This window comes from Meleagris gallopavo, chromosome 16, assembly GCF_000146605.3.
Source record: "Meleagris gallopavo isolate NT-WF06-2002-E0010 breed Aviagen turkey brand Nicholas breeding stock chromosome 16, Turkey_5.1, whole genome shotgun sequence".
Taxonomy (NCBI): Eukaryota; Metazoa; Chordata; class Aves; order Galliformes; family Phasianidae; genus Meleagris; species Meleagris gallopavo.
This window is the reverse complement of record NC_015026.2, coordinates 7,369,419-7,393,225: the sequence shown is the minus strand read 5'-3', so window position 1 is coordinate 7,393,225 and position 23,807 is coordinate 7,369,419. Positions and strand designations below refer to the sequence as shown.

The 23,807-nt window shown below is 45.4% G+C and overlaps 2 protein-coding genes and 1 non-coding gene across 3 annotated transcripts; 1 reads left to right on the top strand and 2 right to left on the bottom strand.

The window, feature by feature from the left end:
* The first annotated feature begins 7,951 nt into the window (after nt 1-7,951).
* Nucleotides 7,952-12,272, top strand: NOXO1 (NADPH oxidase organizer 1). Its single transcript, XM_003210653.4, has 8 exons — nt 7,952-8,182; nt 8,569-8,649; nt 8,741-8,816; nt 9,202-9,382; nt 9,604-9,800; nt 10,228-10,341; nt 10,512-10,629; nt 10,779-12,272. Exons 1-8 carry the CDS (start codon nt 7,967-7,969, stop codon nt 11,410-11,412), a joined length of 1,617 nt encoding a protein of 538 aa, XP_003210701.2. The 5' UTR covers nt 7,952-7,966; the 3' UTR covers nt 11,413-12,272.
* A 398-nt stretch (nt 12,273-12,670) lies between these two features.
* On the bottom strand, nt 12,671-22,624 carry TBL3 (transducin beta like 3). Its single transcript, XM_003210691.3, has 22 exons — nt 22,518-22,624; nt 22,350-22,401; nt 22,147-22,242; nt 21,859-21,906; nt 21,148-21,289; nt 20,614-20,698; nt 20,273-20,443; nt 19,943-20,018; nt 19,385-19,481; nt 18,881-19,086; nt 18,388-18,529; nt 17,815-17,873; nt 17,429-17,532; nt 16,616-16,766; nt 16,250-16,480; nt 15,969-16,039; nt 15,178-15,334; nt 14,694-14,752; nt 14,096-14,199; nt 13,731-13,802; nt 13,433-13,591; nt 12,671-12,907 (listed from the first exon to the last, which is right to left on the bottom strand). Exons 1-22 carry the CDS (start codon nt 22,556-22,558, stop codon nt 12,795-12,797), a joined length of 2,436 nt encoding a protein of 811 aa, XP_003210739.1. The 5' UTR covers nt 22,559-22,624; the 3' UTR covers nt 12,671-12,794.
* A 490-nt stretch (nt 22,625-23,114) lies between these two features.
* On the bottom strand, nt 23,115-23,243 carry LOC116217257. Its single transcript, XR_004161543.1, has one exon. It is a non-coding gene; the product is annotated as a small nucleolar RNA ACA64 (small nucleolar RNA).
* Nucleotides 23,244-23,807: the final 564 nt, after the last annotated feature.

Sequence of the window (23,807 nt, the reverse complement as noted above, 5' to 3'; positions counted from 1 at the left end):
GGCAGCGCGGGGCTGTGACTGCCCGGCCCTGGGAGGGCGGATTGGGTCTGAAAGTCGTGGAAGTGCCTCTCAAGATTTTGAAGGGGGTTTTGAGGATGTGAAGTCAGAGGATTGCTCTTTTCTTTCTGTTTGGTTCAGTGTTGTTGTGCCTCAGAGGGGTTTGCAGGCTATAGGATGAATAACCCACCATGAGCTCTAGAACACAAAGTTTGCACCCCTTTCCACTTTTCACCTCTCCGTGTCCCGCAGGCCAAGTGAAAAACACAGCATTCTCTTTAATACATGTGGCTGGGATGAAGGTGAGCCAAAACAGCAGCTTAGGATGATTTAAATCGCCAGTTTGGGTAGGATTTTTGACACACAGCCCAGTTCCCATTCGCACAGCACCATCCTCCCATGTCCCATTGAGCAGCTGTGGTGAAGGAGTCCTCCAGAAGCAGAAATGGCTGCACATCTCCACATACTGTTCCTTCCTGGATGTTCTATAGCTACTTGAAATGCACCCTGAGTCTTTTCTCTGACGTTAAATTAAGTGCTGTTCCACTGCAGATTCTGCAGAGACGCAATTTGTGTGAAAGGGGCTGGAAAAGTACTGCTCATTTTCAGCTCTTACATTCTGATATATTTAACCCAGCGTGGTGAAATGTTTTTGGTAGATAATGCATCAAAGAAAATGCTTCAAGGGTTTGCCCTTAGAAAGGATTTCAAAATTTAGTGTGCTCTGCATGGGAATGGCCCATGTGTTTCCTAGTCTACACAGCACAGCGTTGATGATCTCTGTCCTTGGGCCTGGCTCTGTTATTCATATCTGCAATTTCATGAAAACATTGTGTTGCAGTTATTCACAAGGAAAGGAGAAGAAACATGAGCAACTGCAGCTACTGGCTTTGTCTGAAGTTTTAGATAACTGTAAATATAAAAATATCTCATGTATGAAAGAGACAACCTAGTAAAGGAAAAGATATTCTTTATATTTGTTTTCCTGCACACCAGTAAATATTTAAATGATGCTGATGACCTCATGCTTTATTTCAAATTCTGGAAAAAAGAGTATGCTGGCATCTAGGAGAGACATCATGGGAATTTCCTGCAGTGCTTTACTGCTCAGGCTTCTGACAATTACATAGTTGCAGAGATGTTTGTAAGTCAAAGCAGCGTCCGTGATTGGCTGTTAACAGTCTGTTTGCTTTCTTGTTAGTGATTTCATTTATTTAGTCAGTTAAATTATAAGCAAGATTGATTTTTATTTGAAAGCAAATAGTTCATAAACTCAGAGAAAGCTGTCGCCTAATGTGCGATCTGTGTTCAGTGTTGTTTCCCTTGCCCCTTTTCTGGTCAGAGGGAGCAAGAAGAGCAGAAACGTTGCAATGCTCATATACAAATAATAGTGAGGAAATCCACTTTCCTGTCTCTGAATGAATCTAAGCGTAGTCTGACTGTCTCCTGCAGTGGAGATGAAGCACACTGGTACTGCCCAGGTGAGGCTTCCTCAGCCCTAGTCCAGGTACGCGGTAACCTGAAGCAGGTTCTGCTAACGACACATCTCTATCTTGCTTAATGTAATTGTATCTGGAAGACAGGGTTCACCAAAGCCTACTGGATAGGTACATCTTCCAAACAGTCGCTCATTAACTGGAATAGGGGATGTAATGATGCTAATTACCAGGAAGCATTGGTAAACTCTGTTCTGGAGAAAAAATGAAGGGTGTGTTTGTGTTTCTGAGAGGAAGACTTTGATGTTCTGCTCTTATCTTGGCATTCACTAAGTTAGCTCACAAGCTGGCAGGTGAAGTGAGTGCACAGGGAAGGAAGCAGAAGTGGGGCAGTAGTGAGAGTTGAGCTGTGCGTGAGGCCAGGCACGCATCCTGCTGCTCACGCTCTGACCAGCTGGATTGGGCACCTCCAAGTCCCACACAGGAGTGGGGGCTGAAAGCAGCAGCAAGGCAGGAAGGAAGAACACGAGGAAGGGAGACTCCAAGGAAGCAGCTCTTCTCACTGCAGTTGGGCCCCCAGCTGCAGAAGGGTGCATGTGCATTCGGGAATGGTTATGTTGACAGAAAACCTGCTAATTTTCACAGATAACTGGTGCAACTAACAGACAGAGGGCACAACTCTTGTTGCTACCGTTATGGCCCACTTTCTAGGGTGCAAAGGATACGGAAAGGTAATACTCAGTCCAGGCTGCCTGCTGGCACGTTACTAGATTTTGAGCAGAGAATAGGGAATGATACTTGCACAGACTTTTGCTTCATTTTGGAACCTAAAAATCACTGACTTTTCGTGAATGTATTTTAAGTGCTTTAGAGAAATTTCACAGAATCCCAGACTGGTTGAGGCTGGAAGCATCTCTGGGTCCCTCTGGTCCCACTCTGCTCCAGAGCAGATGCCCAGCATCACGTCTGAGTGGGATTGGACAACTCCAGGGGGGAGACCTCACAACCTCTCAGGGCATCCCCATGTCTTTCAGGACTTACCCTATATCTCTCAGGACTGTCACTGCATTTTTGGGATGGTTGTGTAGATACTTCCAGTTGAATATAACAGTTACTCTGCCAGGAAGTTGACACCTGTGCACAGGTCAGGATGTGAGCCTCAAGTCCAACTAATTAGAAAGACAACATTAGGAATTAGTCATGCAGTTTGCTGAGAACTCACAGTGAACTAGGAAATAGCAGCTGAAAAACAGTGTATATTTCTAGGCATATGATTCATATATATTGAATAGCTCTACCCAAGAAACACATCACTTGCAGAGTTTCACAAGACACGAACCTGTCCCCTGTTAGAAGGAAGGAGCTCGCTGCCATGCCTCACACCTCACCGCCAGGGACATCAGACCCTGGCCACATCTGTCCTGGGATACTGAGATGTGTTCAGAAGTGCACTGTACGGGATCAGTGCTGCTGGGGGTTCAGTCTTCCTCACCTTTCTGCAGCTCTCCCTGACTTTTGCATGATTCCTTTCTCCAGAAGTAGGTCAAAGTAAGTGGACAGCAGTAAATCTTAACAGGTGGAGGAGGAAGAGATTTTCCTCATATAACAATTTTAATGAAAGTGTGTTGACTTTTTGGGGATTAATATCACAAAGCAACAGTTTGCTTTCCAGTAGACTCTTCTTTACACTACATTGTTGAGTGAGGATTAAACATTGCTTTCCCTGCTTTATGAAAAAGAAATAGGAACACGAACGTATAGAACTGAAATAAAACTGATTCTGAAATAAAGGTGAGTTTTTAACTTGGACTCCCAGAGCTGGAGGAAACTCCAGAGAGATAAGTAAGGCACTTTGCATATTCTGCTTGTTGGTGGTGGGGAATGAGGAAAGGATAACAGAAGAATTAGCATTTCTCTGACTAATCTGCAAGGCATACAATGTTTTTGTCTGTTACCAGATTTTACCACACTTGTGAAGCAAGTATAGATTTTACCTGCGTGAAAAGAGTATTTCTGCATATTGGCTAATCCTTGCTTGGTTTCCATTGGGTTGTGCTTCTGAGGATGTTCCCCCCAGGGTTACTGAGGTTCTGTCCTGCCCTGCAGTGGGTCTCAGCAAAAACACACTGTGCTCTTACCACAAAAAACATTCACCAAACACCTCTTGTTTCTTTGCTCTAGGAAATGGTGCAGGAAACTTTCTTTTGCCACGGGCTTAAGTTTCATTCTTATCCTTCCTGGAAGTTTTCTTCTTGAATCACGTTTTTGCCCTTTGTATAACCTTAGGAAAACACACAGCTTTTACAAAGGAGCCATGAAATGGTTGCAACAGGTGCTTCGTAAATGTCCTTTTAGTATTTTATGGGTTATAAGCACACCAGATGAGGAGGGCGGCCTTCTCCCCTGCCCTTAGCGGCTGTGTCCTGAGGGCATTTAAGGGAAAACCAACAAATCTGCTCTGTACTTTCACCCTCAGCTGGTGGGTGTGAGGTCTGGGGGTTGCCATGCTGCAGTGGTTTTTACCAACTGGGGCTGAGATTGTGTTGCCAGTGACCTGAGAGTGGTCTGGACCCCAGAGCACGGAGACAATAATGGGGTGTCCCTGGCAATGAGATCAGCCTGCACTGTGGGCAATTTGCTGTGATCCAAACGAAAACTCCACTGCTGGATATTGCAGAATGCATTTTTGGTGCTGGGTAAACTCTGCAAGTTCATCACCTAGATAGAGAGGTCCTGCAGCCCCGCTGCACCAGGCTCCAGTTGTTACACACATGAGGTCATTATCACAGCTCTTCTTGCTCAGTCCCTCACTGATTATCATTAAGGAAATCTTTCACGAGGGAGTGAGCCACTGGTGAAGTTCAGCCCTGGGGATTGCTGTGTCCTGAATTGGATTCAGCTGCACACTGAAAAATGCCTCATTCTGTGCAGCAGCTGCAGGAGTTTGGAGGAAATCAAATACCTTCTTCTGGATTAAGTACTGTAAAATCTCTCATCCCAGACTTTGTGATTGTTGGACTTCTTATTGTTTATGAGGTGAAGGATATTATTGTCAACTCTGGTGTTTTTTTTCCCTTTAATCAGTGTCTGTTTATCTATTTAATAGAAGTCTAAAACCTCTTTGTACTCTTAAAATCAGCTTTCAGCAGCTGGCCTTTTCATTAGAGGTGCTGATAGGTTATGTGCTATCACGTAAGTTGACCTTCAAGAACAGCAAAGGGCAGGTTTTGATCCTGAAGGTGATGGGGGAGAAGTCTGAGATCTCATACCAACATCAATCCCAGCAGTTGCCCCCCTCTGCCTTGCCCATGGCACAGCACCTTCCTTTTGCTCTCTGTCTTGCAGCTACAGGAGTTTAAGTGTGCTTTGAGGACTTTTCTCTCTGCCTTTCCCTGGTAAGTTTGCAGGGGATCACTGAATCCAGCAGTTTCTCCTGTGTTGGACGTAAAAAGATAAATGCATGAGTTCAGGTCTCACACAGCTGCAGCTGTGAGCAGCTCAGACCTAATCCTATGTGCAGAAGAGGATGTTTGTAACCCTTTTTTTTTTTCTTTTGAGATGACCACTGCTTGTTGGGATTTGGAAGAGGCTGCTGCAAGGCTTGAGTTCTGGCTTTTGTGGATGTAGGATTGGTCCAGATGATTGTCCCACTCCGTCTGTTTGCCCTCCAGTTCAATACACCAATTGAAAGTTATTCCTGGCTCATATGAAATGAAAAGAAAATCATACCCTTGGTGTCTATTTCATATGGACGTTTTACACATGGAAAGTTGTTTTTGCAATTGAAATGTGGCAGGGAAAGCTTCTGAGCCTTTGTGCAGCCCTGCAACAGCATCAAATGAGCTCTGCTCAGTTATCAGACTATGGGCTTTTAGGGGCAGCTGCTCTGCTTTTGCTCTCATGTTCACACAGAGGCAGAAGTAATTGTGGAGAAAAACCCATGTTTTGTTGCTTTCTCAAAGCTGGACAGTCCCCTGCTATGTATTACCTGCTATTTGATGATCTCTTTTGTACCCCATAAAATGATCAAAGACAAATTAATTGCTGTACCTCAAAAACTGTGTAAATATACACTGATGACGCAATGACAGTACCTGGTAGTTGGAGTCAAATGCTCTCCTTTCTGGCAGTCATTTCTGACTACTGTTAATAGTTACACACCTGCAGGTACTGATTCTGCGCAGGGTGGTGTGGAAGTAGCAGGAGACATACAGTAAGCACAGCATACTGTTGAGGAGACGTGTGCCCAAATGAACTCACGCAGAAGTGGAGTTAATAGATTCTTTTGGACCATTCTCCATCTGTCCCTGCAGACATGACACTGACCCGCAATGGTTTTGGAGTGATTTGAGTGTGCTCTAGGAGCAGTACCATGAGCACCAGTTTTGCTCACGCTTTGCTTTGAGATCCCTGTCACCAAGCAGTCTATCTCAGAACATCAGCTCTCCATGCGGTGTGGTGGATTGCCAGCCCCAGGTGGTCCCAAGCCTCCACGTAGTCTCACCCTTCTGTTGTGGCATTGAGTGATGCTTTCTATGTCTCGCTTCTGCTTTACAGCCACCCCCTACATGATTGCACTGAGAGCTTTGAAACGTGGCAGAGCTTTTGGAATTGTCAAACATAAGGCCATTATCTACTCTTCTTGCTTTACTGGCAATCACAGTATTTACATAGAATTAAAATATATCTAAACTTCCTTCAGCGGTTTGGTACGTGTTCAGAGTTCAGATTTTCTGAAGACTTTGATTGTCTCTGGCTTCTCCCACTTAGGGTAAACAGTTTTACACCTTTACACTTTTGGAAATCCATTGATTTTTGTGTTTGCTCTGGGACAGAAAACTCAATGGTACCAGCACACATGACCCCATCCCGGAGCACAGTTGTGCTGCTGGAGGAGGAGCTGCCACTTCCGTTGGTGGCTTGCAAATGCTAATAGTCATAAAGAACAATCCCTCTGGATGCAAAGATCTCCTTCTCTCGCCACAAAAGCCAGCCAGTTATAACAGCATGTGCCTTTGCAGACCAGCTGCAAGCAGAGATGGAGGATCTGACCCTGGTGCAACAAGTCTGCCTTGTATCCATGTCATCCTGTCAGCCAGGGAGTGTCCGGAGAAGGCACGAAAGGGGTTTTCCCATCAGATGTGTGCATGGGACTGAATTGCTCGCTGTACAACTTTTCCTTAGCAAAGGAGAACAGGGGTCCAGCAGCAACAGATCAAACTTCACCAACACACCTCCTTTGTCCCCAGCAGCTGCCACCCTGTAGGGCAGGGGCAGCCTCATGTGTTTTCACAAAACCGAAGCCCTAATTAGGGGCTTTTCTAGCTGCTCAGAAGTTATTTTGTCTGACTTCCCAATGGCATTCTGTGAGTTGATTGTGATTTTTTTTTTAATAGATGAAAGGTACTCTGCACCTGTTGCTAAGGGATTTAAGACGTCCAGTGTAATTAGAAAATGGAAAGGAAGGCAGGGCTGAGCCTCTCCATTTGGGCTCCAATAATGATAATGATTCAATTCAGGCTTCATCAAAGAAGGGAGAGCAGGCAGGGCAAGCGGCCAGATCACACAGATGCCCCTAGACCAAGCCATAAATGGAGGCATGCCACAGCCACAGGTCACAGAGAGGACGGCCTTCCAGGGCTGTAATTACCAACCAGGCAGTGCCTGAGGGCAGCAAGGAGCAATTGCTGCAGTGAAGCAAATCCATCTCCTCACTCAGCTCTTCCCACCAGGCAGACTGTGCTGCACAGTGCTGGCTACCATTGCTGATGCATAGGCCTGGGGCTCTCCTGGGAGTGGTTCTCCACCTCCCTGTCTATCGCATTGAGTGCAGGTGGATGCCCAGGCCTGAGGCAGGACCTCAGGGTGCTTTAGGTGCATATTTACACAATAAAATCTTTGGGATTGCTTCAGTTATGCCCCTGGGACCCGTTCAACCTTTGCTGTGGCAGTGTTAGCATCAATGTCTCCCATTTCTTTCTGAGAGTACATGGGTGTGGATAGGGCTACCAGGGCTCCTTTTGAAGTCGAGCACCTTTTACTAAACAGGTAGGAACAATTAGTGAAGAAGAGAGATTTGTAGCAGCTGGCATGCACATGAAATCCTGTCTGATTTGTGCTTTACAACCATGTTCGTGATCAGCTCTGGGGACTGCTGTGATTGCAGCCTAAGCTGTTATGGCCACGGGTGGCTCCCATAAGGGTGTTGGTACAGCAGAGCCATAAATGCATCCATTGAAGGAAATGCAATATGCTGTCTGAGAGCAGCTGCTGCTGCCCTGCTGCCCAGAGAGCTCTGCTAACACCAGGGGATGATGAACCAGCGACAACAGAAACCCAAGGATGATAGAAACCCAGAAATGATGTACCTAGGGACAACAAACCTGCCTGGCAGCAGGGAGGACCATTTACTGGCAGCATGCGATAAGATAAGGCGCTTTTCTCCAGCTCCCTGAACTATGCCCCACCATCTGTGCTCAGCATTTGCACATTAAAGACAGGGGAGCAGAGAAAAGGCATGTGATAATTGCAAAATGACAGAGTTTTTCCTCAAGCTGCTGGGCGGAGGAGGAAGCAGTGAAGGAGTGTGGCCCAAAGTGCCCGTGCCCTCCCTCCAGCTCAGTGTATTTAAACTGCAGAAAGGCCGTGCCCTGCTCAGCCTCCAGCTGCAGGACAGGCAGTGTGGGAAGATGAGCCGGTTCCCAGTGGATGTGAAGGCTGTAGGCTTGATGCAATGCAGAAAGCAGAAGGTATTTTAACCTGATATATTTTTTTTTCCTTAAATGTTACCTATTTGCTCATTATCCTTCATTGTTATTAAAGTGTTATTATTTAGGACATGGGTCCTTTAGACTTATTTATAATTGTCCAGCTCATAAGAAAGTGGTTATCTGAGACTCTGCTGTTTTTCTCTTCGCTGTTTCAGACTTTCTTTCTGTTTTTAATGCTCACTTGGGACCCTAAAATTAAGAAAATATTTTGGTAGGTTTAGTTTTTAATTTCATCTCTTACAAGACAGTCTGGCAGCCCAAACCAAAAACTAAATCACAGATCCTGTCAAATGCTCATTGACTGAAAACATCCAGTATTGAACATCAGGATAAGGATGCATTCTTTTTCTCTTCTATTTTTCCAGAAGTATATGATGTTCGTGTCCTGGTCAGATCAGAACAACATTCTCATTTACCGGACACTCGAAGAATTTAAGAGATTCCATGTAAGTGAATATCTCCCTGAAATAACATCCACATGCTGGGGAGGGATGAAGGAGCTCAGCATCCCTACTCACTGCTTTGTCTTGCTTTTAGAAAGAACTGAAGAGAAAATTCCCCATTGAGAGTGGATCGCTCAGGAGATCTGACCGGACCATACCCAGGTTTAAAGGTAGGGAGGAAAACTCACTGAGGGAGCAGCAGACATGACACAGCCATTGGGAACAGCTGTTGTGGTTGACATAGACCTTAGTCACTAGCCGTCATTGACTTAAAATAGCATAGAAACACCTGGTTTTGGGTATCAATGCACTTGATAGATGAGTATTACACGTTTATTGGCTTAGGGCTCTTAGTAACGTTACACATGAACTATGACAAATTTTAGATATGCAAAAATGTTATTAGGAGCTATTTAAAACAAGGAGGCAGAGGCAGCTGCATATGCTTTGGGTGGCAGTGCAATAAGCAGGGCAGTGCTGTGCTCAGGCAGAAGATGCTGCTCTGATCCAGGTCTGCTATTGTCTTGGATCAACTTTGCTTTTGTTATTTTAAAGATATAAATGGGAAACAGAGGAAGAGCGGGAAGATAAGTAGGTCCCTGGAGCGACTGAAATTGCTGGAAACTTACTCGCAGGAACTGCTGAAAGTGGATGCTAAAATCTCCCAGGGTGAAGATGTGATTCAGTTTTTCAAGGCACAAACTCAAGACCTCGATCCCTGCTTTCCTGAAGACAGGTGTGAAATCCTATTTGTATTTTTTGTTTGTGTATCTCTTCATAAAAATGTTATAGAGAAATACCAGTTACATTTTGGAGCAGAAGAGCAGAGATGTTCTACCCAAATTTTCTACTGTTTTGATATCTAAGGTGCTCTTAGTCCACAATTTTACTGAAATTACTACTTGACAGCCTTCCATGGGAGCTTTCAGTAAACCAACATCAAACTTTGCTTTTCAGTGTTGTAATCATGCCATCAGAAATTGGAGGGGAAAAGAAGAAAGAGGTGCAGCAGCAGCAGCAGCTCTCCATTACATACCCTCAGGTGTCTCAGAGCTACCGCTGCATTGAAACCTTTGAAACCAAAGACACAAAGAACAAGACTTTCAAAGTCGCTAAGAAGGAAATTGTTGAAGTGTTATTGAAGGACATGACTGGTAGGTTTAAGATCCTTCCATTTCAGAGATGAATGCTGAACGATTTCTAGATTGATTTAGGGCTTGGCAAATATTAAGGCTGTAACATCAAGCACATGGGTGACATTGGTATACATGGGGTGTTTGCCTGGATTTAAACAGGAGGAAATAAGTGGTCTATTCTTTTCTAATCGAGGGATGCATGGGTCTGAGCTGAGACCTAGGACCTTATTCCCAGCAGAAAGCTTTTCATGCTTTGCAGAGCCCAGCACACCTGCATGCTGTACTCTGGTCTAGATAGAGCTCTGCCAAAATGCCAGCACTGAGCTGGTCCATGGAACATCTGCCTATGGCTCCTGCCTGTGCCCCGTGCCCCTGCACTGGGATGTTATTGATCATCTCTCTGTTTCTGCTGGCTTTACAAATTTTGTTCTACTATTTGCTGCAGGGTGGTGGCTTGTAGAAAACGCAGACAAGCAGATAGCCTGGTTCCCAGCCTCATACCTGGAACAAATCAGTGTTCACAAGGATATCCAGAACGTCAGGAGCTCAGATGAGGAGGGTGAGTATGCTTCTGTGCTGAGGCAGCAACTCTGGTTTCAAGGTCACACCTTGCTCATCCTTCACAAAATGGCTTCTGAAGTCTCTGTAGGCCTGGGGCTGTGCAGCTGGGCAGAGTTCTTGCCCAACTTTCCCTCTGTAAGATAACGCAGACTTCCCTTCTCCCCCCAGGCAGCCTGTACTTTGTCATGCGGGCCTACGAGTCGCAGAAAGCAGACGAGCTCTCTCTGAACAAAGGCGTGGTGGTGGAGGTGGTCAGGAGATCCGACAATGGCTGGTGGCTCATCCGGTAAGGAGACTTTTCCAAAGCTGGTTTGAGATGAATACTTCCCCCTTCCTGATGCCCTGTGTGCACACAAGCCTTGTGTGCTCACCCATCTTTTGTCAAGGCTAGAAGAGTCCTTCAGTTCAGTGTTTCTTTTCCCCTTTCCTCCTCAGTTACAACGGGCGCACAGGGTACATGCCCTCCATGTGCCTCCAGGCCTACAAGAACCCCCACCACAGGCTGCAGATCATCATGGGCAATGGGCTCCATGTCTCCACACCCAACCTCTGCTCCTCCTTTCCGGCTCCCCAGCCCCTGCGAGACAGCACAGCACGGGATTGCACCCCAGGGGACGGCAGTGATGAAGACGTGAGCTCCTTGAGGAACAGATCACAATCTCTGCCCAGGGTCGTCTCCACTCCAGATCTGGAGTCTGACAGCTCCTCGCTCAGCTCGGGCAGTGAGCCCAGCAGTGTGCTGAGCTGGAAGCCAGACTTGTCCAGGTCTCTGCCAGCAGTGGAGCAGGCAGCGAGCCCTGTCCTTGGACACACCTCAGCCACACACAGCAGCAAATCTCCACGCCTCACCCACAAGGACAGGAACGACTCGGGATTTGTGGAGCCATCTGCTGCTGACCTAAACTCCCTCGCTGACTCAGAGGTGTCCACCGGTGCCCCCAAAGTGCCCACGCGTCCCTCGGCCCATGAGATCCTCCAGAGATGCAGCACAGTCACCAAGCGGGCCCTGCAGCAGTCAGCTGCCTGCCCACCCCTCCATGTCCTGCATCCCCTGCCCGGTGCTCACTAGGGCCCCATTCCTCACATTGCAGTGACTGCTGCTTTCAAAGCTTGCAGACATGGTTTTGCTGGGTTAATGCTGTAGCATGCACGCCGTGGCCAGGGAGCTTTAACCAGGGCACACACTGTAACAGAGCTGCAGGAGGATCCAGCAGCTTCTGTTTAACATAGGTCACTTAGAGCTCAGTGCCATTCCTTGGACACACATTTATCCTGCACCAGCATTTATCAAAATGTCACAGTTTTCCTGCATGAATCCTCACACTGTGGCTACCTGACAATGCTGGAGAACAGAGGAGTGAAACCCATAGCTACAGACACATGAACAGCAACTACCTGAATCCCTGGAATAGATATGAGTTCTATTTAATTTTTTACTTTAAAGTTACATGAACTCAGGTAATAGAAAACTGGCCAGGCATGGACTCTGAATGGCTGAGGACAAAAAACATTGGTAGTACCTAGGAATTTCATCTCTTACCTTGCCTTAATGATGTTCTGCAGGCATAGGGATAAAAAGGGCTGTAGTACAGCTTGTTTGCTGGCTGAGTAGGGTGGCTGAGGCCAGAGCTCACAGTTACGAGCAAAACTTAAAGAAGGGGTTTGATAGTTACTGAAATTTCCAGTACTTCCTATACTAAATTAATCTGCTAAAACTGAGTTAGAAAAAATTGATAGGAAAACTGAGGACTTTTATATAGATTGCTACCTTTAATTTTAGTTAGCCTTCCATGTGTGTCTGTCTTTCTTTTTTTTTTAATCAGGCAGTTTAGCCAACTTGCAAGGTGTTTGGATGTTTGTATCATTCTAAGTTTTATACACCTGTCTCTGAAATAAAACACAAAAATATCTAAAAGGACTGTGTAGTTTTTATACTCCAAAGACTTGCTTGTTGGAGAATTAAAATCACATCCATGTGCCTGTCAAGTGCTGCATTTGGGGCAGGAAAGGTGACAGACCTGCCTTGGGGCAGCCTACATTTTGCCCAGGTACACAGGATATTCAGTGCTCAGACAACACTGATCTGTGCACACCTCCTAGATAAACTTCAGGATATATACAACGTGGCCAGTAGTATCTCCCAACTCCATAGCCTTTATAATCACTGTAAACAGCTCACTCACAGCCTGATTCTGCCTTTCCTCCAAATTGAGCACTCCTATTGTCCAGGCCTCAAAATCCAGGCTGTGAAAACACAAAGGGAAGCCACAACTTGCCCAAAGGACAAATCCTTCCTTTCATTACATCCCAAGGAGACTAAACAGTGGTCTTGTTTTAGAAATTCAATTTAATTAAAAAAAAATATTATAAAATACAGAGTATTCCAGTTGCTGTATCTGGTGGGAAAGCAGTTCAGGCTCCTGTCAGGAAACAGCAGCTGGTGAGGGAAGATCACAAAATCACATCCTCCTGATGTGACACGTCGGACAGCTTCATGTTTTGCCACATGAAGTCAATGAACATGGAGGCCTGCAGCAGGCGGCTCAGCCTCTGAAAGTGGCGCTCTGCAAAGAAAGAAAACTGATGGTTGGTAGTTTCTGGAAGTTTACTAGAAATGGGTACAAAAAACCTCTCTTCTGTTTAGAAGAGAGCAGATGGAGCATTCACAACATAAGAGGAGACCTCACAGAGGCACAAACTGTGGAAAAACTCTCAGTCCAAGCCTACAAAGAGAGGTCACAAGGCACTACATCACACAACACCAGGATCTTTGAATGGTGTTACTTGGAAGGGATTTCAGAACTCATCTACTTCCAACAGCACTGCCACAGGCAGTGACACCTTCCCTTAGACCAGACTGCTCAAAGCTCCATCCAACCCTGCCCTGAATTCTTTCAGGGATGGAAGATCCACAACCTCTCTGTGCACCCAGAGCACAAAACAGGAAGAGAGTTGAGATCTCACATGAGCAGAGGGCAGCTGAGATTGGATACAATCAAGTTCCACAGCACATCATTGCAAGCACCTCCCAACAGCTCTAGACTGGATTAACCTGCCCACTGCCCAACTGTTCCTGCAGCACCGCTCACCAGTGTAAGGCAGCAGGGACTCCACAGCAGATTTAATGCCCGAGTACTGCAGGAGGTTGTCTGGTGCTTCATGCTTCAGGAGGGTTTCAATGACAGCTTGAGCCTCATGGCAGTTTCGAGAGTTCGTATTCCATGTCACCAAGAATGTTAACACTGCCTCTAGGGAAGAAGGACATCTGTGCACATTGGTTGCGCAAACAAAACATCTCTTTTGTCTCTGAGATCAGCTTTAATTTCACTTCAGAAAATAAGCCCCAAATCTGAAAGGTTTTAGCTCTGAAACCACGCAGTAACAAACCTTTCTGATCCTTCCGCAACCGAGCAATGTTCTCTTCCAAGCGCTTTCTCCCATCGCTCTCCTTGAGGATGGCTAAAAAGAAGAAGAAATTAAGGATCATAAAAAAAACAAAACTATTTCAAGAACAAGACCCATGCCTTCCTTCCACACTGCAGATTCTGTGAAAAATAACATCTCTTGTGACAGTTCTAAACCTTTAGGAGTTATTGGAAAAGGGTAAAATAGAGGCTTTCAGATAATTTGACTTTAGTTTATTAAAAACTTCAAACTGTAGTCTGAGTCTGACTTCAGTCAGTGTCTATCTGGAAGAGATGGAAAGCTGAAAGGGCAGAAAAAAAACCCTTCAGAATACAATGTGAACTCACCCTTAACGACCATCAACACTGTGTGCGGACGATCCAGAGAGATTGCCAAACCTAATGCTTTGAGGTATCTTTTCTCATGAAGCAGGTTAGAAAGCTCTTGTTCTCTGGAAAACAAATCAGTCAGGAGTATGAGACAAGTATTTGGTTGATGGAACAGCATTCAGTACAGAAAGTAGTTGATTTGGCAGTAATGGTGTGCAGAGGTTTAATGCCATGAAGTTAATAATCTTGTGCGTGCCAGTGAATGGTTCAGTGCCCTCATTGTGGAGATAATTACCCTAGGCACGTTCAAGGGATTCTTGAATTACTCAATGCTGGCTGAAGTGGGACAAAATGAAAGTAGGTTTCAGTGGTTTGACATGCCTTATCTTAGTAGCGCAAGCATGAAACCAATCCATTATCAAGCTGACAATATTATAGCAAGGATTTGCAGGAATTAAACTTCTACGAAGCAGAAAAGCCTACTGGTGCCATGGCAGCATCTAAATCTCTACAGGACAGCCTTCAAATTAGGGGGAGTTGGATGGCTCTAAGTGTGGAGAGTTTAACCAGACATAATGCACCTTTCATGGCCCACTGCTCCCCAGAATCAACTTACTTCATAATCTGCTCCTCCCGTTTAGCTTGTGCCTCTTCCTGTTCAATTTCAGTGACATCCTATAAAACCAGAATATAACTTTGTCAAACCTTGCTTTAATTCAGATGAAAGAGTCATTAAGTGATGAGAAAATCGTTTTCTGCAGCAAGATCTCCAGGTCAAGTTGCTTACATTTGAAATCCAACAACTCACAATTCCCTCCAAGCTCTCTCTAGAAGACCAGTGCTGGGAAGGCCACTTAAAGACCAACTCCTGTTCCTTTTAAAGCATCAACTGGAGAAATTCAATGTGGCCAAAAAACCCCAAACCAGACCAAAAAAAAAATATCCAAGATACGTCTTACTGATGTAATTGCAAGGTGCATAAAATGAGGACAACACGTATCATGCTGGAACAATGAGGAACAAATCACTGAGGTACTGAACACTGCAAATGCATTCTGATCACTAACCCAGAGAAGAGACACAAAGACCCTGCGCTGTACCTTCCATAGTGTGATAGAAGAGTCACTGGATGCTGTCACAACCATGTCGTCTTGCTTGTTAGAGTGAAGACCCCAAATTTTATCTTCATGGCCATCTAATGTTTTTACACACTCATTTGTTTTAATTGTCCAGAGTTTTAAGAGACCATCAGAACCACTTTTGGAAGAAAGAAAAAAAAAAAAAACCCACAATCTCAGAGAATCACTGGATAGACCATTCTTGCTTTACCCCACCCAAAATACTGAATAAACTCATTCCAACACCTACCAAATATGAGCAGAATTAACCAAACATCTTGAGAGATCTAAATAATTTCAACTTGTTCCTGGTAGTACTGGCATTCCCTTGGGTAATTCCATCTTGGAATGCCCTATTAGCTACACTTCTTCATATGCTCTGTTGGCATTTCTGGTCTGTTACATTTCAGCCTTTCTGTAAGAAAGGGCAATTCAGGAGATAAACTGCATTCTTTCCTGCTTCTAGCTGGAGAACAAACCCTCTGCAGCTAACAGTAAGAGTTTAGCCCTGGCTGCTCTTGCATCACCAAAAGCAGTAGGGTGAAATGCATCCTTAGCTCTGCCCTGTGGTGTATGTCACTAACCCAGTAACGTCAGTGGAGCTAACAGGAAACATAGTGTAACTGGAGAGGAAAACAAGCCACGTCTCTGCCACATGCCATAAACATGGCACTCTCCTATCAGTCTTTCTAAAACTAAATCCACTGCACAATCTTGCTGCTCATAGCGGCTATGTCTTCTGAATAATTCTGGCTTCTTGTGTAGGCACTTACCCACTGAGCAGCTGTGTTCCTCGGCTTACAAAAATGATTTTCAGTACAGAGGCATCATGACCTTCAAAGGTCTGGAAAACAAGAAAGCAGCTTCAAAGTATTAGAGCTGTTGCCAGGTTTTCAAAAACGATCCTCTTTCAAGGGAATAATGTTTACTACCAAAGCCCAGATAGATAAATTGATTTTTATATATATATAAATTTTTATGTATATATAAAAATTTTAATCTCTGTAGCACGTGAGAGTTGCCTAGAGCAAGGAGCAATCTGAGCTGTCATTACCTTCAAACAACTGAAGTCCTGAAGACCCCAAAGCTTTAGGGTTCCATCTGCTGAAGAGGTGGCCAAAATCTGATCCACTGGAGAGAATTGCACACACCAGATTCCACGCTTATGTCCAGTGAAGACACCCAGCAAAGAGCAATCAGAACAGGACCACAGCTTGGCCAGCCGATCCTGCGAGCCCGTGGCAATGAGCTTGTCGTTTGGAGAAACTGCCACACTGTTTATGTCCTGGAAAAGTCACATAAATAGAGAGCAAAGCAGTTTAAGTCTGCTTTTGCTGTCAGACAGCTAGGAATTGCAGGGTATAAAACAGGAGAGCACTTAAGGACTAAAAATATGCTCTCACATCAGGTGGAACTTTACCTTGTCATGACCTCTCTCAGTCACTTGTGCATGAAGGGTTTCTGGGCTGGAGATCAAGGCTGCTTTTGCTTTGGAAGTGAGAGATTCTGGGATATTCCATATTTTTATTGTGCAGTCCTGGCTGCTGGTCACTATAAAGCTTTCTTTCAACCTGAAAGAAGAGAGGAAAAAAAGCATGCCAAGCCTAAGAAAACAGAACAGTGGTTTTCACTGCACTGAGAAAAGGCCTTCTATCCTCAATCGGAATCCACACAGTCACTGTGCTGTGACATTAAACAGAGCCTGAGTGCTTTTGAAAGTTGTCTTTCATTTTACTTAAGTCCCCAGGATAACCTCTCTCTATTCAGCCGTTAGCCAAGAACACTGCTAGCTTTCTTCATTTGCACACTAAGGTATATGGCAACTTTTGAACAAGCTAGGCCTCCAGACTGTTAGGCAGCACAAAGTAGAAGAGCTGATAAACAGATACGCTATTTAAGCAAGCACCTTCATAGGAACACTCCCTCCATTCCCCAGTCAGTCTCTCTAAATTGCTTGAGCATTATCTGGCAAATTAAGCAGCTGCTGCTCTTTAAGCCAAACAGAAGGTAGACTAACAAAGAAATGCGAGCTTCACAGCTTATGGACAAATGTGCATTCAAGAAAGAAAACCACAAACATTCTTCCTTCAGTTCAGAGCACCATGACAAGCTGGATTCAAACATGACAAACAATGTTATTCAGAAGCAGACATTCACCAAAACATTCACTGAGGATGATAAAGCAGCCAGGACTCTTGCTTGCAAAGGTAAAACTTTGTTTGACTTTTATTACCTTGAGCAAGAGACAGCGCCTACCCCATGAGCATGACCCAACCCTTGGGCCACACAGACCACCCTTCCATCTTTATTCATCCGCCAGACTCGAATGCTTTTGTCCTGTAATGGGAAAGAACAGACAAGTGATCAGCCTTCCACACATTTACTACATCTGTAACCCTGGCTATTCAGTGGCTTTTAAGCCTGTATCCTTGCCCGCATTCATCAGAGCAAGGGAGCAACATTTAAAAGGCATAATGGAAGACTCTTGTATTTTAGGGATGTAGCAGTCATAACTGCCATCTTAACAAAAGCCCTTTCTGCCATACTGGAATATAACAACTCTATCCATAAAGATCACTAGCAATGAACAGTTTCATCCAATGAAGAATGCCTACGCACCTTGGCACAGCTTACAAACATCAGGCCTTTCCTGAAGACATCCAAAGCAAGAATTGTTTCTAAACAGAGGAAGAAAAAACAGCTGGATGCAAAGAAATACTGAAATCAGACAACAGAAATGTATTAATTAGTATGAAGTCCACAGCTCAATGATTAGGGCCGGGTTTGAGAGACTCAGGAACATATCTGCACTCCTTATGAAGTGACAGGTTGCTTATGGCATTGGTGCTGTATGTCACTACAACCACAAAACAGCATTCAGAGCAAGCACTCCCATACCTACACCCTCAACTCCAAACTAAACTGATTTCAGTTAGTGAGAAGGACTGAACTGACAGACCTGGATAAAGATAAAGCAGCACTTGCGAAATCAGGAGTGTACAAAAAAAATACTTACCCCACAAAATCCCCAAAAAACCCAACCAACCAAACCACCAAAATAAGTTGTGATGCTACTCCAGACAGAGCCCAGTGACTCCAGTTCCCACGTAAAAGTTGTGAGAAAAGTGGGATAAAGAAATACTTCCTCGTCTTCCACCCATCTCCATCAGAGCTGACCACACACACACACACCTGAGTGGCCATAGAGGATCTGGCAGTGTGATGTTGACAGTTCGAACACTTTCAGTTGAGGGCTGTTGGTAGCCACAACAATGTGAGAATCACCAGGCCCGAGGAACTTCACATCCAGAACCTCATCGTTGTAACCCGCAAGCTGAGGATGGCAGAAGAGAAAAAGTTTAACAGAGCAAAGCACCAAATGGTACCATTCTCAGTGAGGTTGCACTCCACTTTTCTTTCACTTAATTCTGATCTTATTAGACGTAAGATGGAATATAAAAGGGATTTCTGTCTGGGCCTGTTCTGCTTTCCATTTCGTTTTATTTGTGCAATATTCTTCCAACTCCAACAGTGAATCTGGCTCCCTGGCTTGTAACCAAGGAACAAGCTCAGGAACAAGCTTTCAACAATAAAGCTTGTTATTTCAAGAATAGACCTTTCACTAGAAACAAAGCTGAGCCTAAAATACTGATAAAAGAGGAAAAGAGAGGCTGAGGGTTGTTACCTGCTTCCTGAGCTGAAGAGTTTGTGCATCATATAAAACAATGTTGTGCTCCACAGACACTGTAACTATCTCATTTCTCTCAGGCACAAGCATGCAGTGGGTCAGGCTGTGCTCACTGGCCTCCTCCTCTGACTCCACAGGCTCAAAGGGCACAGGCTGGGTGTACACACAAGCAGCTGTAGCAACTTCCCAGATTTTCAGGACCCCTAGCAAATAATATAAATTATGTCAGAGCCACTGTTTTAGATAGTGATTGTTCAAGGAATATAAAACAAACCTTGGCAGTGTGTACTGGTAAAAGCCACACAGCCTTAAGGCCTGATAAGTCTTCATCTGCTATCATTGGAAGAAATCAGGAGAAGGCTTTGCTCTCCATTCCAGAAGAGTTCAGCCTAACGCTCCTGCCACACAAACCACATATCCCAGGAACAACAGCAACGTAGCACCTGAAGCACAGTCCTTCCTTAGCCTCTAACTCCAGCAGCAACATGACAGGATGCTCACCTTTGCTGCCAGCCGTGAGAAAGTGCAGCCCTTGTTTCTTCACACCCAGCTGAGAGAAATCTCCTTGTTCAGGCAGCAAGATGGCAGCTTCCACGCTCTACAAAGGAGTTGGCCAAACACCAGCTTAGCTCAAAGGGTTAGAGACCCATTGCAGCAAGCAGCTGTGTTAACAGCACATTAGTGCCAAAAAGACACAAACCATGCTTCAATGCCCCAGACTACTCTACACAGGTGCCTAGGAAAGGCTGGCAGATACAAAGCAAGAAGAAAGTTTTCTAGCAACTGTCCCTCCTTCCTTCTCCAGAAGTGGGGCACAGGTGGCATACATTTCTACAAATTCCCCAGGCACAACTACCAAGCAAGTACAGATAACACAGCTTCAGACAGAGTTTTAGGGCCTTTAGAAAGTATAGACAGAGTAGTATCACATCACAATATATAAAAGCCCACATTTTATTTACATACGTGTAGGAACCCATACATTATATACACAAATCTACAAAAGGCAACAGTGACCTACAAAGGATCTCAAAGGAATAAAAAAAAATGCAATTTCACCTCATAGATAGGGACGGTTCGTTTACTTTCTCTGGTTTTCAGGTTCCATACCATGCAGATTTTATCACGGCCAGAACTACAAGATAAAAAAGCAGTTTCAGCATTAAAAAACATTCAACTCAATCTCTGAATTCAAATTTGAAGTTGTGAGAGGTTCAACATCCCTCTGAAGAAGTCCACAATGCTTTGTCAAGCTGAGACTGAATACTTCTAGCAGTTCTTACCCCCACAGGACAAACTACCCCAGCCAAACTTCACTCAAGCACCCAATCTCTGCCAAGAGCCAGGGTTAATGAAAAAGCTAAGCCTCTGCATTTATTTTTTTTTTACCTAATGAATGTGTTTCCATCTCCAGTGAATGCCAGGGAGGTGACAGCACTGAAGTGGCCATCCAGCACAGCCACACACTTGCTGGAATTCAGATCCCAAATTCGGATTTTGTAGTCCATTGAAGAGGAGAAGAGTTGCAGACGGGAGATATCAGGGTGGAACTCAACGAGGCTAGAGGGGAGAAACATTTGAATGGAATAGGAATAAGTTGCCTGGCACCTTCTTTGCATTAGACCAATATTTAAATAGAAATGCATTCTCCACAAAGAATTTGACAATTCACACCAATTCTAGCATGCAGGCATCACGTTAAGTGACTGAAAAACAGGGCTCATCCTTACTGTACAACTCCTGAAGATCCTTTCAGGTTGTGTGTGCAATACTGCTTGATCATATCCCAGATCTTAATAGTGCTGTCACAGCCACCTTGAAAAAGAAGAGCATGCAAGAATGAAGAAAGGATGTCCAACACTGCAACAGCTGTAAAATTTAATGAGTAACAAAAGCAGCAGAAAGAAAAATGAATCCAGGAACAGCCATCCACACCAAGAGAAGTTCATGAGTACTTCACACTTACAGAGAGCTAGACAAAATCTGACTGTTTACAGAAAAGAAACTTCAAGTACAACTGACACATTGAGTTCGTGCCTGTCTTCCATCTTCAAGGAAACCTAACTGCAAATTTAGATTAACTATGCCACGCTGTCTCATAAATCCCCGATATTTACCAGCACTTTACTAAGAATATTTTAGAATACTGGAATAACTCTCTCAATAAGTCACTTTACATATATATAAAGCCTCTTATGATTATGTACATAATAGAGAGCTCACCACCTCATGCTGCATTGAGCTAGGCTGAAATAGGATCATACCTGTGGCTAACAGCGTTGAAGTAGAGTCAAAGACCATGGTAGCCACTGGTGCTATGTGCACTGCCTTCCACGTGCGCACACACTTGTTCTCTCGCCAATTCCACTGCTTCAGCAGCAGGGCTCGGCTTCCTGTCACAAGAATCTATGGAAAAGCAAGGCAAAGGAAAGCAAGATCAGCCATTTCCATCAGTGACCGTACACAAACAACACAAATATTCATTACTGTGATGCTCCTGAATCTCAGTATCTCAATACTCATTCGTAAGACTAATACTTGCTCCAAAACATATTAGGAAACGCACCAAACACTTAACAAGTGTCCACAAAGACCTCTTCAAAACTGAGAGACAAATACCAGAAACAACAGGAAACCTCTCCCAGAAGCTCTGACCTGCAGTGCTTCAGCATATGCATGGATGCTGGAAAGCAGCTAGAAAAAAACTCAGGATTTAAATGAAACATCAACTAATAGAGTTTCTGCATATATACAGAATAGACTAAAATGCATTCCTGTCCCTGGATGCATCTTAGTAGTTAATTACAGTAAAACAAAACAACAGTAATTCCTATATCTAACTTGAACTCAGAAGAGATAACAGGCTCCACAAAGTTCCCTGGGGACATTCAAGGCAGAACGCTCCTCAGTCTTCACTGGACTTATCAGGAGGCCCAAGAAAGAAAAACACACAGCGAACACTACCATACAAGTACCTCATCATCAGGGCTGAGAACAAACGAAGTGATGTCCTCTTGGTCATCCTTGAAAAATGATAAAAACACAGTTATTCATCCATGCACTGCTTTGGAGTGCTCTCAAGCCTTCCTTTGCCACAGCTTCTACTGACCCAAGCATATCCAGCATCACGCACACAATGATGAACAATGCAAACCCAGCCAGGGTTGCAGTTCTTAGCCCCCTCTATTCCCACTCCCAAAAGCTTCAAAACACATCAGTCACGAGGCCTGAGAGCCGCGGGAAACGCTCCAGTGTCCCCTCACCTGCTCAAGGCTGTGCAGCAGAGCTCCCGTCTCAACATCGATCACGTTCAACTTGGTCCCACAGGGGCAGAACATGAACTTCCCATCCCGGCTAACCTAGAAAACAGAGGACGAAGAGCTGAGAGCAGGCAGTGGGGGCGGCCCAGCCAGGAGCACGGACTCCCCAGCCCCTTCTAGAGGCACCGGCCGTAAGCGACCATTACCTGCACTCGCCCTCCTTTGTAGAAAGGCTCGATTTTCCTCGACACAGCATAACTGAAAGAGGAAGAAAGGGAAACGCATGGAGAGTTCCTTAAAGCGAAGACAGCGCAGCTCGGCCGCTCCCGGAGGCGAACCTTACGGCCGCACAGCCCAGCCCCAGCCCCGCTCACTTGCTCTTGAAGCGCACCGCGCTGCCCGCCGCCGTGGCCATGGCACCCCGCGCTCCGCGTGCGGGTCGCTTCCGGGTTTCGAGGGCGGGACTTCCGGCTGCAGGAGTTGGATTTCCGGCGCATATGAATGACGCACCACCAGACACAGGAAGCACCCTTTCCGCGTGTCACGTGGGAGAAGGAAGCGCAGGGCGCGGAGCCGCTTCCGTCTGGACAAAAGGCTGCCGTTACGGGACGGAAGGCGGCCGGGAAGGGCTTCCCGCTCGTCCGGGTTATGTTCCAGCACTACACCCACACCCTTCAAACCCCAGACAGAGTTTGTGGACTGTACAAAAATACAAGTAACAGGACTCGATTAAGTGTTTAAGCAAGTAAATTTTTATTGAAAGTACTCAGCTCCATTCATATTATCATTCTTTTATAACCGTTCTCCACAGCTTCTAAATATTCCAACTATAAATCCTCGCCCTTCTCACGAAGGCACTTTACGTCTCATCTTCACATGAAGGATCCTAGCTGGGCTGCTACGCCTGCGGGGAGATTCACAGCGCTCATACACCGCCCTCACGCTCAGCCACCCCCAGAACCCCTCACTGAAATTATGGGAACATAGGTTTCACTCCCCACACACCGTCACCGTGGGCAATAAGCTTTGATGTTCCCTATGCTGTCGGCACGGTTATCTCACCGGAGGCCACGGGAGACCGCAGGTGATTTTCAGACTGTGCCAAAGGCCCCTTCCCAGCCCTCTCACCAACAGCCTTCAACACAAATAAAATCCCAACAATAGCTTAAAAGCTCTAAACACCACTAAAAGAAAGAAGTCAAACGAAGACAACAAACCACACCTGCCAACCCCTCACAACACAATCCAACTCACCTACTTCCTCACTCATAAGAGGCAGGCCCACGTGTGCGCGCCTTTATACCATGAGACTACGCATGCGTAGAGGCGGCGCATGCGCACAGCTTCCAGCTGGCCCTCCCGCCCCGCACTCTGTATAAGTAAGCGAATAGCGCCCCCTCTCCGCTGTAGAAGTATTCTGAATTCAGCGCGCCGGGCTGGCACTGCAGAGAGGTGGTCTCGCGAGAACTCTCTGAGTATAAATACCGAACAGCGGTGAGTGGCGGCCTTCTACTCTACAAACACGTAAGTGCGAATGGCGGTGGGTGGCGGATGTGTGAGCTCTCCGCTCTATCCGCGCCCATCTGAGACGCCTGCGGCGCGGGGACGGCCGTGCCTCGTCGGATGAGCCCCGGCCGGGCTTTGTGGCTGCGTCGCGTGGTTAT

Excerpts from the sequence above, each read along its gene's own strand:
- NOXO1 (XM_003210653.4), top strand. The coding sequence starts at position 7,967 with ATGACAGAGTTTTTCCTCAAGCTGCTGGGCGGAGGAGGAAGCAGTGAA. Across the intron at positions 8,817-9,201 it reads GACCATACCCAGGTTTAAAG|ATATAAATGGGAAACAGAGG; the intron begins GTAGGGAGGAAA and ends GTTATTTTAAAG. Across the intron at positions 9,801-10,227 it reads GTTATTGAAGGACATGACTG|GGTGGTGGCTTGTAGAAAAC; the intron begins GTAGGTTTAAGA and ends TATTTGCTGCAG.
- TBL3 (XM_003210691.3), bottom strand. The coding sequence starts at position 22,558 with ATGGCCACGGCGGCGGGCAGCGCGGTGCGCTTCAAGAGCAA. Across the intron at positions 22,402-22,517 it reads GCGGTGCGCTTCAAGAGCAA|TTATGCTGTGTCGAGGAAAA; the intron begins GTGAGCGGGGCT and ends TTCCTCTTTCAG. Across the intron at positions 16,767-17,428 it reads GGCGCTGTCTCTTGCTCAAG|GTTGAAAGAAAGCTTTATAG; the intron begins GTAATAAAAGTC and ends CTCTTCTTTCAG.